This window comes from Danaus plexippus, chromosome 6 (genome assembly GCF_018135715.1).
Source record: "Danaus plexippus chromosome 6, MEX_DaPlex, whole genome shotgun sequence".
Classification (NCBI taxonomy): domain Eukaryota; kingdom Metazoa; phylum Arthropoda; class Insecta; order Lepidoptera; family Nymphalidae; genus Danaus; species Danaus plexippus.
The window spans coordinates 7,320,160-7,336,017 of NC_083540.1; the positions used below are offsets into that span (position 1 = coordinate 7,320,160).

General features: G+C 31.6%; 1 protein-coding gene across 1 annotated transcript; it reads right to left on the reverse strand.

Moving 5' to 3' along the window:
- Positions 1-2,006: 2,006 nt before the first annotated feature.
- On the reverse strand, positions 2,007-5,629 carry LOC116779036 (fork head domain-containing protein FD4-like). The gene is made up of 3 exons (XM_032673177.2): positions 4,768-5,629; positions 2,650-2,820; positions 2,007-2,148 (listed from the first exon to the last, which is right to left on the reverse strand). The coding sequence occupies exon 1, from the start codon at positions 5,539-5,541 to the stop codon at positions 4,771-4,773; it is 771 nt and encodes a 256-aa protein (XP_032529068.1). The 5' UTR covers positions 5,542-5,629; the 3' UTR covers positions 2,007-2,148; positions 2,650-2,820; positions 4,768-4,770.
- Between the last annotated feature and the right edge of the window lie 10,229 nt (positions 5,630-15,858).

The window sequence follows — 15,858 nt, forward strand, 5'->3', positions numbered from 1 at the left end:
TGCATCTTATCTGTTAATTTTATATCAACAGTAAGTGTTTTATTAAATATAAGTCAATATAATCTTAACTAATTTACTATAGGTATATGAAGTTACAAAGGAGGTAACTTAAAATCTCTCTTTGGTATATTTAATATCTCGCCCTAAGTAATAATAGATGTAAGATGAAAAATGAAGGCTTCTATGTCTTGCATCACACTTAATTTTTTTCCAACTTTATGTATTATGTACTAAGCGTTTTTGTTTATTATTTTAAACTATACTATCGACGTTTCGGTTACTTTGCAGCAACCGTGACCACGGGCGGATGAAGGAAAATAATAAAAGGCGCGTATTAAATCTGAAAATATAAGTTTTATTTAAATGAAAAATTGTGAAAATCTTACATCCTATTACAATTTTCTTAACGTTTCTTTGGTTAGAAGCTATAAAGCTGAATTTGAAATACGTAATTTTTTTTTGATAATTTCTGTTCTGCTATTAAAAAACCTCATAGGCGCGATTCTTTTTGAATTATTGAATTAATGTAAATTATTTTTCATCATGGAAATTGGAATATCAAGCCTAAAAAATGAAGGAACCTAAGATTATTGACGTCATTGGGTAACCAGGTTACGCGAATATTGAAAAGCAGTAGGATATAGATATAACCTACCTATGTACTATCGTTTATGGAGTTAGGAAATAGTGTATGGTAAAATATATTAGTCTATTCGAAAACGATATTAATCTAGGATTATTCATAATAAACAAATTATAATTTAAATAATTATTTAGCATTTTTACTTTTAACACTATATTTTCAATCTCTATATAACTATTAAAAATTACTAAATTCTAAGAAGCATTATGATACATTATGCTAGTGAAGTTACTTGATAAGAATTAAATTTGAATTTTTTAACATTTTTAAAAATGGCAATTAATTAAAAGCTTCCTGTAAGTAATATGAGATTTAGATTATTGCTAAAAAATATGTTTTTTAAATGATTTTAGTTAAAGGAATGCGGTAGACGAATACTAAGATATTTTCAACATTAAAATGACAGTAAAAACAAATTTTAGTCAGACTAGTTACTTGATAAGTTTTTTTACTGGTTCTTAGAATATGTATACTACATTATATTGTTTAACTCAAATAACACTTCCAGCTTTGCTTCTGAATACATATCATTAATTCTCTTCACTTCTTTTATATGATTATCATAAATTACGTAAACGTAAAGTAACTTGGTTGCAGATGACGCCAGCCGTGCTGTACTAATTATAATATACTATAATCCTTAGAATATTTTTTATGACTGATCATAATTAACTATAATACTGAACTGTTCTAATTTTGTAATGGCAACATTTAAGTATCAAACTGTATTTGAAAATTAGAAAAATTGGCTTCAGCCTTTTTGTAAGCCATTACAGGAAGTGACGCTGAACATTGAAAAACAAATCTGAAGCTGTATCTCGAATACAAGAACAGGTCATCGTATATATTTGATAAGGTTTCATCCCTCTTAACACAGTTATTAACAAAAATATCTGAGAATAGTTGAGGTACATTAATTTCACTTCGTATGATATAACGTCATCTCGTTGTAGTAATTTTTTTATAAATAAAATGTACCCATGCCCTTAATTTGATAAAATACTTTATTGGATGTCAAAAAAGTATGGTATTCCATTCTCAGGTGAAGCTATTAAATACATTAATACAAAACTAAGAAACTGTATCGGATTTGCCTACATAATATTGCAAAAAGTCATGAAAATATAATAATGTTATTAAGAAAAGCTTGTATTTATGCATTTGCTGTGCATTTACGTGCACACATTCGGAACGAATATGAAATCTCAATGTTTGGAGTAGGGTAAAATTTGAAATAAGAATCCAAGCAAGATCATATGCGTTGAATAAAATTTAAATAAAACAGTCTGCAGAGATCAACGTAGTTGTAATGTATTTATTATTAAAAAATAAATTAAATTAAATAAAAAAAAAAAACGATCTATTAAGCTGTACATATTCACAGTTGACTTTATTTAAGTATCACAGATTCATAAAATTAAATTTATAAATAGTTTTTATATATTATCTATAAGACTGTTAGGATTTTTTTTTTGTTCTTTTATATTTCTCGGCGAGCTCAATACCTGTAAAAAAGATGTCTGACTTTAGTTGCTTGTCAAATTATACATTTAATCAAACACGTGCGACAACAATTTTGATTAAATATTAGAATAATAATTTAGCATCGAGCAAATTGCATGTACGTATGATGGGTGTCGCAATATGATTTTCGTGATTGTGAAGACGCAAATATTTTATTAACTCGCTGTTCATGTGATTCGAGGGATAGTCGACCTTTTCTACACTGATATTATGTTCATAATAGTATGAACTTATATTATTCGTATTTAATTGAACTTTAAATTTGATGTCGTAAGATTTACTACAGGTATGTGTATTATTTACATAACCAAAATTCATATAGATTACCTATATATATGACATATTTGTTTTTTATTCCACACTATTATGAATATAAGCTGTATCTTTAGGATTTCGCTTAGATTTTAATCCAAATTATTCTACTACAAACTTCATTGATACCTAAAAATATATTTCTTGTAACATGTTCGTTAATATCTTACCTTAAAAATATCACCGCAGTTGATTTTTCTCGGTTCAATGTTTCCCTCTTAACTATTCATAATCCGATCTCTACAAACATAAACTAATTCACTAACACATTTAAACTGAGGCTTAATTCAAAGCCTTCATAGTCCCTTACAACTATTCCATCGTAGAATCAGCAAACATACCTGAAACAACGTAAAATAGTATTTACTATCTTAATTAAAAACTTTAGTTCACTCATCGATTTTCAGTCTATGATATGAGACTGATTTAATATTAAAGAATATAATAAAACCTTCTTGATGCACCTGGACCTAGACCTGGTCGTGTGCTTCAAAAAAAAAAAAAAAAAACAAAAAAAAAACACGTCCTATTCTGATTAAATTCTATTTTCAAATATTTGCTGGTTTTATTGAAAGCAAGATAATTCGTTATTTTCAAAGTGAAATGATATTATTTATGTATTTTTTAAAATATTCTATATTTTTCAGACATATTACAATAAACCCGCGTGTAAATCATTATATATTTAATAGGCACATCGTTTGCGTGATACATTTTACTTCAATAAAAAGGTTAATTGATGTCATATTAATAAGAAAATCTCAACTTATTATAGTTAATTTGAATAAAGTGGACGTTATTAATGAATAATTACATTGGAATTATTTTATAGTGTTTAATGATATATGAATTAATTAACTAATTGTGGACAATGTTTTCATAAAAATATTATGCTTTGAAAAAAAATATATAATAGGTATTTATTAAAATAACGCAATGAAAAAAAAAAGAAATTTCTCCATGTAGGTGAAAACGTAATAAATTAATAGATTTATCTCATGATGAATAGTTTAAATTAACTCGATTGATTTATATTTTTTTTAAATTTAATCTTTTGTCTAGTACTTTGGATTCCATAGAAAATTTTTATGTGTTGCTAAAAATAGGTTTCTTTGACCAAATAATCAAAAACTTGAGGTTAAAGCGTTAATTTTATATCATATAAATAATGAACACTATTTAAGTACCAAGTATTGTTTTTTTACTTGTTTGTACCATTTCCTACGTCTACTGGATTCCTATATGTTTTTTCATGAACTTTTTTTCTTAAAGGTCTACCAAATGAAAATTATTAATGAGAATTTTTTTATAATTTTACTTCGATACTGAAGTATTTAGTGTAGCTTACGGATATTTTGTAATAAAATGTTTTTTGGATTATACTGCCAAAAGCTTTTTTCTGTTCTGTGCTATACACAGTATGTACACTCGTATAGTGCTAAGTTAATCATTATTTGCATAATTTGTCTCTGTGGAGAAACTTATTTCATTCATAAATTATTTCCATGCCTTATAATCTGGTATTCAAACAGGAAAATTTTGCTAGAAAGTCGCTGTGGACCATTTTGATTTCGTATTTAATTTGATTGATTGGTGCTGTCAGATCGAAAGTCGACATTTCATAGCACATTGGTTTCCAATTAATAAATAAGATATCACGAAATGACTGCGGTAGGACATTACGCCATTTTTTTACATATATGAGATATAATGAAACTTTATATGCTGTTCCTTAATAGCATCAAAGCCATCTGCTATGTGAAGTCCAAACTTTTTGACACAGACATTCTGGTGGGTCTCTTATAATTATAGTTATGTTTTTATTGCTAAGTACTATGCTTTTAATGTTACCAAAACAATACATTTGGAAATAAAGTTGAATTGTTGAATCGTTTTATGTAGTTCAATAAACATTGGTTACCAAGAATTGTATGTCTAACGTACCAGCATTCGTAATATATCTTAATGTATGTAATGGTAACTCTTTGTCACCTGAAACATTTTTCGTCTTAAGTTATTCTGATTTCTCTCTTAACTTTTATCTTACGATCTATGAGAACTTATAAGAACTTAAGTAAACGTACTCGGATAACTTAACTTTTACATTTTAGCAACTAAATATTTAAATATTTTCAACTTTTAAGTAATATGCATTTTGGTAAAGAATCTTAAACATAAAAAAAACTTTGTTGTTTTTTCCGGATTAAATGTTGATCTTTGTGTAATGACTATATTTTTTCGTCTAATTTCAAAAGCAATTTTCTTTAACGTTTAAAATTTTCACTCACCATTCATGAGTTAAGAGTGTAGTGTGAAAATTGACTGGTGTCTCTCCAAGTCCATAGAGGTGGTAAGCAGGACTGTTGTAAATTGGCCAGTAGTTCGGCGTGGTAGCGTTGGGCTGCTAGCAGATATGGCGCCGGGGGCAATGGCATTGGACAATGGGGCTGAACTACTGGGGGTGATGGAGAGGAACGTCTAGGCTCTGGCTCCAGTAACGCGTCTATAGTAAACGCCCGGCGTGGTCTAGGCAGGGTGGGTAATAAAGCAGCTGTATCAGGCGCCTCCGGAGTCTCTGGACTGAGCCTCGGACATAAAGTCACGCTAGGTGCATATATCCCGGATGACATATTCCCCGAAGCGGTTCCAGCCTGACGAGCTAGAAATGCCCGGTTGAAACTTGCCAGGGCTGCCAATTCCGCATTCAAACTATCTTTTTCACCTTTGTGAAGCTTGAACCGTTTCCTGCGTCTCAATAGCGAACCATTCTCGAACATATCAAAGGCCTGTGGATGGAGAGTCCAGTACGCGCCCTTACCAGGACGATCAGGGCGCCGAGGAACCTTTACAAAGCAATCGTTGAACGAGAGATTGTGACGCAACGAATTTTGCCATCGCTGAGTATTACGTCTGTAATATGGGAACCTGTCAGTGATGAACCGGTATATCTCTGACAGCGGCAGCATCCTCTCCGGTGAGCTCCAGATGGCCATGGCGGTGAGTGCGATGTACGAAAACGGCGGTTTCTGGTCTCCGTAAGATTCGCGAGTCGGCCGCGGCATCGTTTATCGCCTCGGCTATCCGTAAATGTCGTGTGTCACGTCCGTTATGTTACAAGTGACAGCACGTCTCTCACTGGTAGATATGTGATAAGGACTAAGCGAGCGCTCGGTCTCGGAGCCGCTCGTCGCCGGGCGGAGTCAATCGCCATACGCACCGCCCTGCAAGTACAGGCCAATCGCTCGCCTCTCACTTTGTTTGTTGTTTTTGTCGGCTCCGGACCCGTTACAGAAGAATTTAAATTGTTATCACGTTTACATTATACGAAATTTATTCGACATCGACACTCGAGCTTGTTTCGAAATTGCAATACTTAAAGTTGGTACCTATTGATGGGAGAGCTGAAATGATTGGTGATGATCATTATTAATAGATGTAGGCAGAGCTCATTTCATACTGAATTGTTAACAATGTCGAAGGCACTTCCCATCGTTGTGAGTTTGATGTGTATGTAATTATAAAGATTTTGTTACGTAAACTTTGTGTACTATAAACAAAACATGCATCTATTACTATCAATGAGTACCGATGTGTATTGAGAATTATATAAAAAAATATTAAATTAAAAAAAGGGAGTTAAATAGAAAACAAATATTACTAATGAAGTAAAATTTTAAAAATGAATTAACTTAGGTACAATATTCTTTACAGTTTTTCCAAATATTTTTTTTTGATAAAATTGTAAGACTGATTGATTATATTATATACTACCTACCTGTTAAGTTATAGTAAATTATTTTTTCATAAATACAGATTGAAACTTATGGCGGTAAAATTTAAATACGATTTCATTTTTAAACTACAAATAGATACACGAAGAAGAACTTTCCTTTTATTAAAGAGTTGACTTTTGATTTTGTTAATTACAATTAATTCGTGATTATAACTTATAAATCTATATTTTTTATTAAATTTATTTACAAGTATATATACAAAAAGTCACTAGAAATAAAAAACGTAATTAGAATAAAATAATAATAATAAATTATTATAAGTATAAAAAATTTATGTATATATATTTTTTTTACGTATAATATAATAGTATAGATTTTATTTATCGTTTTTTAATTTATCTATAGGTACGTATGCTGTCAGTCAACTCGACTTGATGGCCGCGAGCCTCGTTTGGGAAGTGATTTAAGATCACTATGAAACCTAGTTAGGTAGGCATTTAGTTTATTGGATATGCCCTTACATTTGTGCCGGGTACTATCTCACTTCACTTACTTATAAGGCTCCATTAATTTAAAGAGTAGTTGAATAAATTCAAACTAATTTCAAAAGGTATGCACTATGCAGTACGGTCCTTATATCAAGAATGAGTTAAAATTTTAATAAGGCAGGTTAAGATAAGGAAATAGAGATTTAATTCAAATTAATTAATTGTCATAAGAAGTTAGCAAAGGAATTTGTGGATTCTGTCTCACTTGTAACCTTTATAGTGGCATAAAAGAAGCGTAATTTTAGATACCTACTTTTATATTTCTGTCCCTAAAACTTTTGCTTTGTATAAAATTATCGTAACAAAATATATAGTATAAGATACAATATATATATATATATATATATATATATATATATATATATATATATATATATATATAAATCTCCGGTCCTATTTTTTTAAGTTGACAGGGAAAGATCTTAATATTATAATTTAACTAACCAAGTATGAAATGTAAAAGTGATTTCCATTTGAATCGTTTAAAGCGTTTACTATACTCTGCATCTTAACTAAGGTTCTGTACCTGTGGGTAATCGCTAATGTGTTTCCCCACAGCTCAAGCAATGGCTGCAGATAAGAATTTCAAAACATATTGATATATATTTTTCTCATCTTTGTACAGTTTTAATGATATTTTTTTAATAGAAGCTGAAGTACGGAATTGTTGGTTGGCTTATTTTACCTACATATCGTCCGAATACCCAACATAATTGCACAATAAACTTTCAACTTTGTACGTTCTGAGACGTTGGTACCTCGAAAAAATAATAAGTCAACACCACTCTCATACAACTTAAAGTATATAAACTTATAATAATAATAATAATATATCGCACGTACGTTACAAAATTTTACATAGGATTCGTCAATAAAATAAAGTATAGTAATTTTTTCTCTGCTCTTTGCAAATCAGGCGTGTCTAATGGTGGGCGCGCACTTGTGCCGATTTAATAGCGCGTGTCTTCTGTAGACTGTACCCAAACAATAGTACACATTACTTTTGGATACTTTAGCTAGTTTAATTTATGTTATTCGGTTCGTTACACTCATATTTCTTTATGTTATATTTATAGAATTACTTTCAATACATTAACTGTATATATACTATTTTAAACGCTAACAGTTGCTTGTGTACGATTTTTTTACTATAGAAATGGCAATGTTTACAAAATGCATAGTAACCATGAAATAATAGGGAAGAGTTTAAGATATTGTTAATTGAATATACCTATGTAACATAACTATGAACTGCTCCGAGTAGCTGCGCCCGAGGTCCCGGATGCTACGGAGGCATCAAGCAATTCCCTTTTGACTTACAATATAAATTATATGACGTAAATGTCTGTCGGTTAGCACAAATGTCTAACAAAAATCCACACATCCATATATTTAATACCCTAGTATTATTAACGTAAGTACAATATTAAATAATAATATTAAATTTCTGCTCTTTTTTGCGATATACGTAACTAACTACATGAACGTGTCAAATCTCGCACTCCTGACTTCATTTTATAAATGGCTACAAAGCGCTAACGTCATGAGAGTATTGGCATACAATACGTAGTTTTAAACAAGTTTAGATTTAAATACATAAATGTCAATAATTTCTCTTTCAGATATCACTGGAGGCTGATCGAAAAGCGCTTTCTCTATGTCAGAAATTTTAATGTACTTAACATTCATATATATATAAACACCAAAGTGTTCGATTCAGTCTATGCGACAGAGAAGATTGTCCGCGTCTGCGCAAATGGGTCCATTAAATTCAATATCAATGCTGCGTCGCTTCCCTGGCCATGTAATTTAGAGGTATTAAAGAATCTTCAAGAGCCCAACTAACACAATCCCTTATTATGGTGCACTAAGAATTTTTACAATACGTTAGCAACATTGTAACAATCATACACTTTGCTTTCTAATACGAATGCCATATAATAATGTGCACCTATATATATTTATGACAGTGTTAATAGTGCTGATGTTCTATAGACACGAGAGTGCTTTGTCCTCCACGCGTTACCAGATTTGTTTATGAAACTGCTATCTGTCTAAACTTGCTATGTTTGGTGACGATTATATGGAAGGTTTTTCCAAGGTAAAAAAGTTTCTTCAATTAACAAAAATTATATGACAGTCGGCCATATAACTTACGAGTTATCAAAATGGTTATCATTGTAACATCTTCATGTTCTCTCTCTCTCTTCTCTCTCTCAAGTCTCCATGTCATAGGTATGTCATAATATATTACAGAACTGGTAAATTTTTCCTGGCGTTGAACGTAGTAGGATTTAATCTAACTATGATTTTAATTGGTTAAAATTTTTGAGTATGTTTTAAGTTAAATTTTATAAATACTTAGTCTTCCACAACTACGTTTATACTTACGAGTACACAAAATATTACATTTTTAATCTGTAATTTGTATACTGTTGTTCATTGTTTTTTTTTTTTGAGCGCCAATATATTCTGAAACCTTTTATTATATATTATAATGTAGTGTTGTGATGAAAAGAACTGATAAAGTAGGTGTGGAAAAAATAACGATTTGTAAAATCCTCCATACATTTGGTATCAATCAAATATTTGTTTATTGCAATAGGTACCTAAAATGAAATTTCCTCTCTTTGTAACGGATGTATATGATAAGCATACATACATGATAATATCTACAAAACTATAAATTTGAACTCTATAATATAGGTATATAATATAAGTAATATATTTACAAATGAATCAGATGCGATGTAATATGAATTCTATTGTATTGCGTATACGTAACAAGTTAGTGGACAGTATTAAAATAAAAAAAAAAATCAATATATACACGTCCGTGCGAAGGTATCTTTAAACACATCGGACACTAAAGATACCCATTCGGAACATAATTTTCTCAAAAGACGCCGGGCGCATCACAGAGCAGATCGTAGCACCTCATTGGCTAATGACTTCTTTGTAAGCGCCGACGCCAAACGGACGTTGGGAACATCTCGTTATTAAGTGTGAATTCTACAAATTGTTCACAAATATTTGCGTCTACCTGTTAGTTTTTTTTTTCATCGACCACTGGTTATATTCGCCGTGACGAAATCAAGGACGCCATAAAAGCTGCCGATTAAGCATGGTGAATCAAATACATCTAGCAGTACCTACCCGCCTAATGGATTTACAATGGGAAAAGAATTACTGTGGAACAGTTTGGTAGGTTTTTGTAATTAATATCTGTTCTGTGCTAGATTGGATGTTCTCTAACAAATTTTTAATTGAACAGTAAAGTATGGGGATCTTTTTAATTATTTTTTTTAATTGGCTGTACATATACAACACACACTCACTTAAATATGGAGTCCCCTTAAAATGTTCTGCATTTTTTATAAGATATAATTTCTCATATAATGTTGTGTTATGAAGGTCTAGATTCTAGAGCTTTGAGATTATTTTTTTTTAATCTCTGTTAGAAAATATTTCATATAGCGGATATAGAAATTAAATCGAAAATATAAATCAATGAGTACCAACGAGATAAAAGTATCGCGTATCTGAAAAACAGAAACACGATCGTCTTCTTTAATTGAGAAGTGAATTTCAAAGATGAGAATCTTGTGCTAGAAAGTATTTGCCGAAGAACTGAGAATTAAAATGACTTACTGTCACAGTTTCATCAAATATCACATGTTAATGACCTAGAAATGTTGTGGGATTTGGAAGAGAAAAGTTTAAAACGCTGTCAGATAGGTACATATATATGGAAATAATATTTTAATATATTGTAAGTTGGCGTTAAAACTATCACATTCTTCCAAAAAAAGACTTATAGGATACCTTAATTCTCAATCGGAACTAATTTATAAACCTCCATTAATTACGTCAAAATGGGAGACATCACGTATTTTAAATACATGTCAAGTTAGGAAGTAAAAATAGGTTGTGCGAGAGTAATGTTAGTTTTTGTCAAAATAAATTTTTTTAACGTTCCGAGGGAATGTAGTGAAGTATGTTCGAAGCCTAATCAATTATTTGATTGACCCGATAAGTCCAAGATAACTCCATGTCTATCTTATCTAATGGGCGCTTAAGCGTTCCTTGAAGCGGAGCTGTTGTCATAAATAAGAAAGTGCCAAAGCTCGGAAATCGTTTTATATCACGATTGTTTATTACCAGTTATTAATGTCTGTGGTTTAATAGAATTCATTTTAAAACCGTAACACTTTCCCACTCATATGTAATTGTTCACTGCGTACATAAATGCTAGGTAACAACAGCGACTATACAATTTGAAATAATTAATTTGTTATCCTTGATGTATATAAAAAAATAAATTAAATAGCATATGTGTTGGCTTATGGTTTAAGTGAACCTAGTAAAGATGAGTGTCCATTAATAGTTTTACAAAATATTTCAATATGTCACTCAAGAGTCTGTGACTTTCCCAAGGATCTGACTGCAGTTGATTGGCCACGTATGGTCTTAGGGCTAGGCGAATTAAATGTTCTTACTCCTTGTAATTATGACGTAAAATTTTGACGATAACTTCACAATTACTTTAAGTCATTACTTCAAGCGATGAAGAAGTATTATAGGTGTAGTACGCTCTAAGATTAAATCCTAGGATTTATAACTTATTTCTCCCTATATCAGTCCATTGGGGTATGTAGATCGGTGCTACATAGTCTTCGGATGTAATATATATATATATAGTAATTGTATAATAATTCTTAATCAAAATTTACTTTTAATTGAAACTATCCCCAAAGACATGGATCTAAGACATTTTTAAATTGAACGCGTCGAAAACTCTTAGTATATTATGTATATAATTTAAAATTCCTATGACTACGCCATCACATATAAAGGCCATTGTTCATATAATTTTCATTTTATTAAGTGTAAATAATTGAGCTTGTATCACCGAAGCCGCCATCTGTTCGCTGGATTTAACACTTCTTTCGGATTTCCCGCTTAACGTTAATGTTCTCGTAAAATTTAACGATATACCCAACGTAATGGAAATTGATACTTAATTTACTATTATAGAATTCAAATTCACTTGCTAAGAGGCCACTCTATATTTCTATCGAAGGATTTATAGTAACTTAAGTCTGTTTTTTGATTTGTCCCAAAACAAATTGGACTCTATTCGGTTTTGTATACAATTTATTTTTGTATGCAAATATATGATTTACAATTTTACGTATATCCTTGAGTCGGTTATTACAATATTTGTAGTTGGAGATTATTTATTTGACCAGCCGACAGCACTGTCGTCGGCATGCACTTTGGAAGCTGGCGGCATTGATCTCATTACCTCTAAATAGCTTGTAATATATTACGTTATTGTAAGTTATTTTATTATCATTACGTAACTTCTTTTAAACAGACAGGTAACAGGTCGACGGTGCGCTATAACTATTTGTTTCTCTATTAATTACGCTTTATTAGATGAATATATACCTAATAGTATTGAAATTGTAATTGGTAACAAATCTGGCCATTTATATATTTTTATTAATCACCAGCCGTTCTTTGAGACTATAATCGTTTTGCTTGTTTGTTCGACCCTCGTGGATCACAGATTCAACTATTTTATTATATAACGAGAGTTGAGCTCACAGTTTTTCAGACCAGAAAAATTTACAGGCAGTAGCAAAGAGGTTGTATATGTCTTTAAATCCTGTAAACAACCGTAAGTATCGTGATGGATTAAAAAAAATATTTTGAAATCACACACTTCCAATCCGCGTCATATATGAGTGTATAAAGATAATTATAAAGTTTTCCTCCCCGTTCGTGTGTTGTCCCATTTAAAAATGTAATAAACTGTGCTGATCTGATAACCTGCCCCGCGGCATCGTTAGTTATTTAAATACAATTTGTCCGGGGATACAGACGGCCGACACACGGTCACCGCTCGAGGCCACTGAACACTTTTTAATTAAATTAACTTCCGAGTTCGATTCGATAGCGTCAAACTTTAATCGTTGTATGAATTTTAAAGTTTCTATCGTATTATTAATGGAATTCATCAAATCCGACACCGGTAGTTATGGCAGTGATAATGACCCCAGCCGGATCCGGTTATGACAGTCGTAGAAACTGCTCGTATCTTGATCTAGCGATGGTTGCATTGTGATGTACAAAAGTGCGATAATCTCCTCAAAGGTGTTCGTAGTGTTATAGATAATTAATATTTAGGGCCGGCGGCGCCCCGCGGCGCTCGCGCTCCGCCGCTTTGAGCGATGCCGAAGCCCGCATTTGTCATGTTAGCGCTCAAAAGGTGTGAATGACTTTTTTTTTAACCATTATTAATGACAATGATAGAAAATATTGTTTTTTGTTACAACATGTTGATTGTTGTCAATTAGTTTTTTGTTGTTGCCGCTCTGATTGTGAGCGTGGCCGATCGATTCTGATTTGAAATCAATGTTTGGATTAAAATATAGCCAGGTTCATTAAAGTCTTTGATGTGATTGTCTACCCTCTCATTGTTACTGATGCCACATCAAATTATCAACTGTTCAGAATTGGATCCACACAAACCGTATCTATACGATGTTTATGAAATGTTATCTCGATTTTGAGCTAAAAGCTTTGCGTGCGGTGAAGTATTTATTTTTTCTTTTTGTTAAATTAATTTGCATCCATCGCTCACGTTGAAATCTTGTACCAATGTTGTTATTGAGAGGTTTGTGTGAAGCTACTTGTTTTGTTACTTAAAAAATGAGTCGAATCACGTAGTCGGGGAAAGCTCTCAATTCCGCCCCTCGAGAACAATGAATAATAACAAGGCCAATCCATTTTCTTTCCCCCCAACAATAAAACGGACACGACGAATGCTTTCAATTGAATTTAATATTCATCTTAAATATGTTCAAAATTATAAACAGTATACCGATCTTTGAATATATTATTTCTTTGTAACTTTTTATTATTATTTCTCCCGGATACATACTTGTGACTGTTGCGAGCAAGCGTAATTCGCTCCTGGACTTAACTTTTATCTGACTTACGAATATTTCTATTCAAATTTTAAATCACTAATATTGTACCTATTAGTTTTATTGATTATTCCGCTGTTGGCGTTACGCAGTATGTTGTAATACTATAAATCAAGGCGGCATCCTGTGATTATTTCCCGTTTATTTTAAGACAATGGCTATTATTTTACGTAATGGATTCTATGTGCCATCGCGCTGGGGCTTGACTTCCGACAAATGTAGGTCGGTTTATGATTAAATTTCGTGTTCTAAGATGAAATTGATTTTGTAAAGACTGAAATTTTACTAATTAGGTACTTTTACCTCATCTATTTAACATCTAAGAATAGACTTCATTGTATTATTTTATCTTATCGAAGATTTTAGTTCGAAATATTTCAAATATGAAAGAATCTAATAAAATAGAAAATATTCTGGCAAATTTAAAAAATCGTTTTCAGCACACATGATTTCATTTATTATTTGGATTTCATACAACAATATCTAATGTTATTTTATTTTATCTACCGTTGTTATACATTTTGTTATTATTTAATCGAAGTACAAAAGTCACACGCGGATAGAATCGATTTCGTATCGATAAGGCTATCCGACGTATCCGCTGCTTACACGGATCGTGCATCGTTCTAAGTGATTTCATTACGTAATAATCAAAAGCACGTGTGATGGCATTAGCATATCAACAGACGTAAGATTTTCTGATGAATTAAACATGTTTTCATTGTAAAGGATGAGGCATAATGGTCCCGAGGTGTGCGGGGCGTTGGTACTATTAACGCACGTTGAAGATAACATCGCCCGACAAACTCGATTAGTGGCCGAAGTGCTTTTATTTTTGTTCGTCCCAAGTAGAGAGAAACAGCGGTATAGATACGTCAGAATATTTACGAATATTTTTTATGCGTGATTCCTGAACGGTGACCTTGCATAGACAAACTTGTTGAGACGGTTTCTAAGTTCACATTGATTTACTTATTTAGATGCTGACATGTTCAATATTAATGAAAAAAAATGGCCGAAACATAAAAAAGAAATATTTGTAAATATACCAGAAAAGAAACGTTTTAATTAAAATTTGTTACATTGTTTTATAATTCCATTTTTGTTCTGAATGTCAAATATTATTTACAAATAATAATAGTAATATCGTCGGGAACGCCACTCTCTTAAGACTCGCAGACAGCGTTTGTTGTTACCGGCTATTATCGGCTTAATATAATAGGTGAATACCAAAACAACTGACTTAACTGTCGTATTTTATGCATTGCATTTTATTTGCATATAAATATGTACTCTATTTAATTAAAATAAATTAATGTTTTAATTATTTTATCCAAACTCACTCAATAAACGTTGCATGGTATTACGTATCGTTATTTATTATGAAAAATATATACTTAAAGATATATATATATAGATATAGATAAGTTTTTAAGTGAGCAGAAGTTAATTAGTTTTGGTTCTCTAAACAAGGCTTTGTCGGTGATCTGGCCCACTAATAACTCAAACAGCGTTACCTCCTCCCAAATGGTGCTGTAGACGAGCCGGCGCAGGGGGAACGAGACGGGCATATGAAGGATAGAGACGAAAAAAGAATATGCATTCCATCGGCCATAACACGAAAAGTTCATAACTGAAAGACTTCCTTTTAAGTTTTTTGAACGTAATTTATAATATTGTTTTAATTGATAGCAGACAGACCATTTGGCGGCTGGACCGGCAGCATGGCGACTAAATATAGGGGTGATGTTATATAACATTAATATTAATACCACGATACAAATACATCCGAGGGTTGCTATTAAGAAAAATGTTTACATTGCGTTCAAGCGGACTTCGTTTTATCCTTTTTGTATGTGAACGTAATTTTAAATTTGATTGCTGTTTGGGCACGATTACATTATACATTAAATTGCCGGTTGAGAGACGAAGGTGCCTTAATGATTTAACCTTTGAGGTTTACATTTTAGTTAGCAATATTCCGCTCAGCTTTTGACTAATGAATTTTAGATTTTTTCATCGTTTAATTCATGTAATGGGATGTTAAGGATAATGCTGTTTTATATGGAAACTAAGGCTATTGTTTGCGGAATATGCAC

Coding starts and splice junctions, on each gene's coding strand:
- LOC116779036 (XM_032673177.2), bottom strand. CDS start 5,541: ATGCCGCGGCCGACTCGCGAATCTTACGGAGACCAGAAACCGCCGTTT.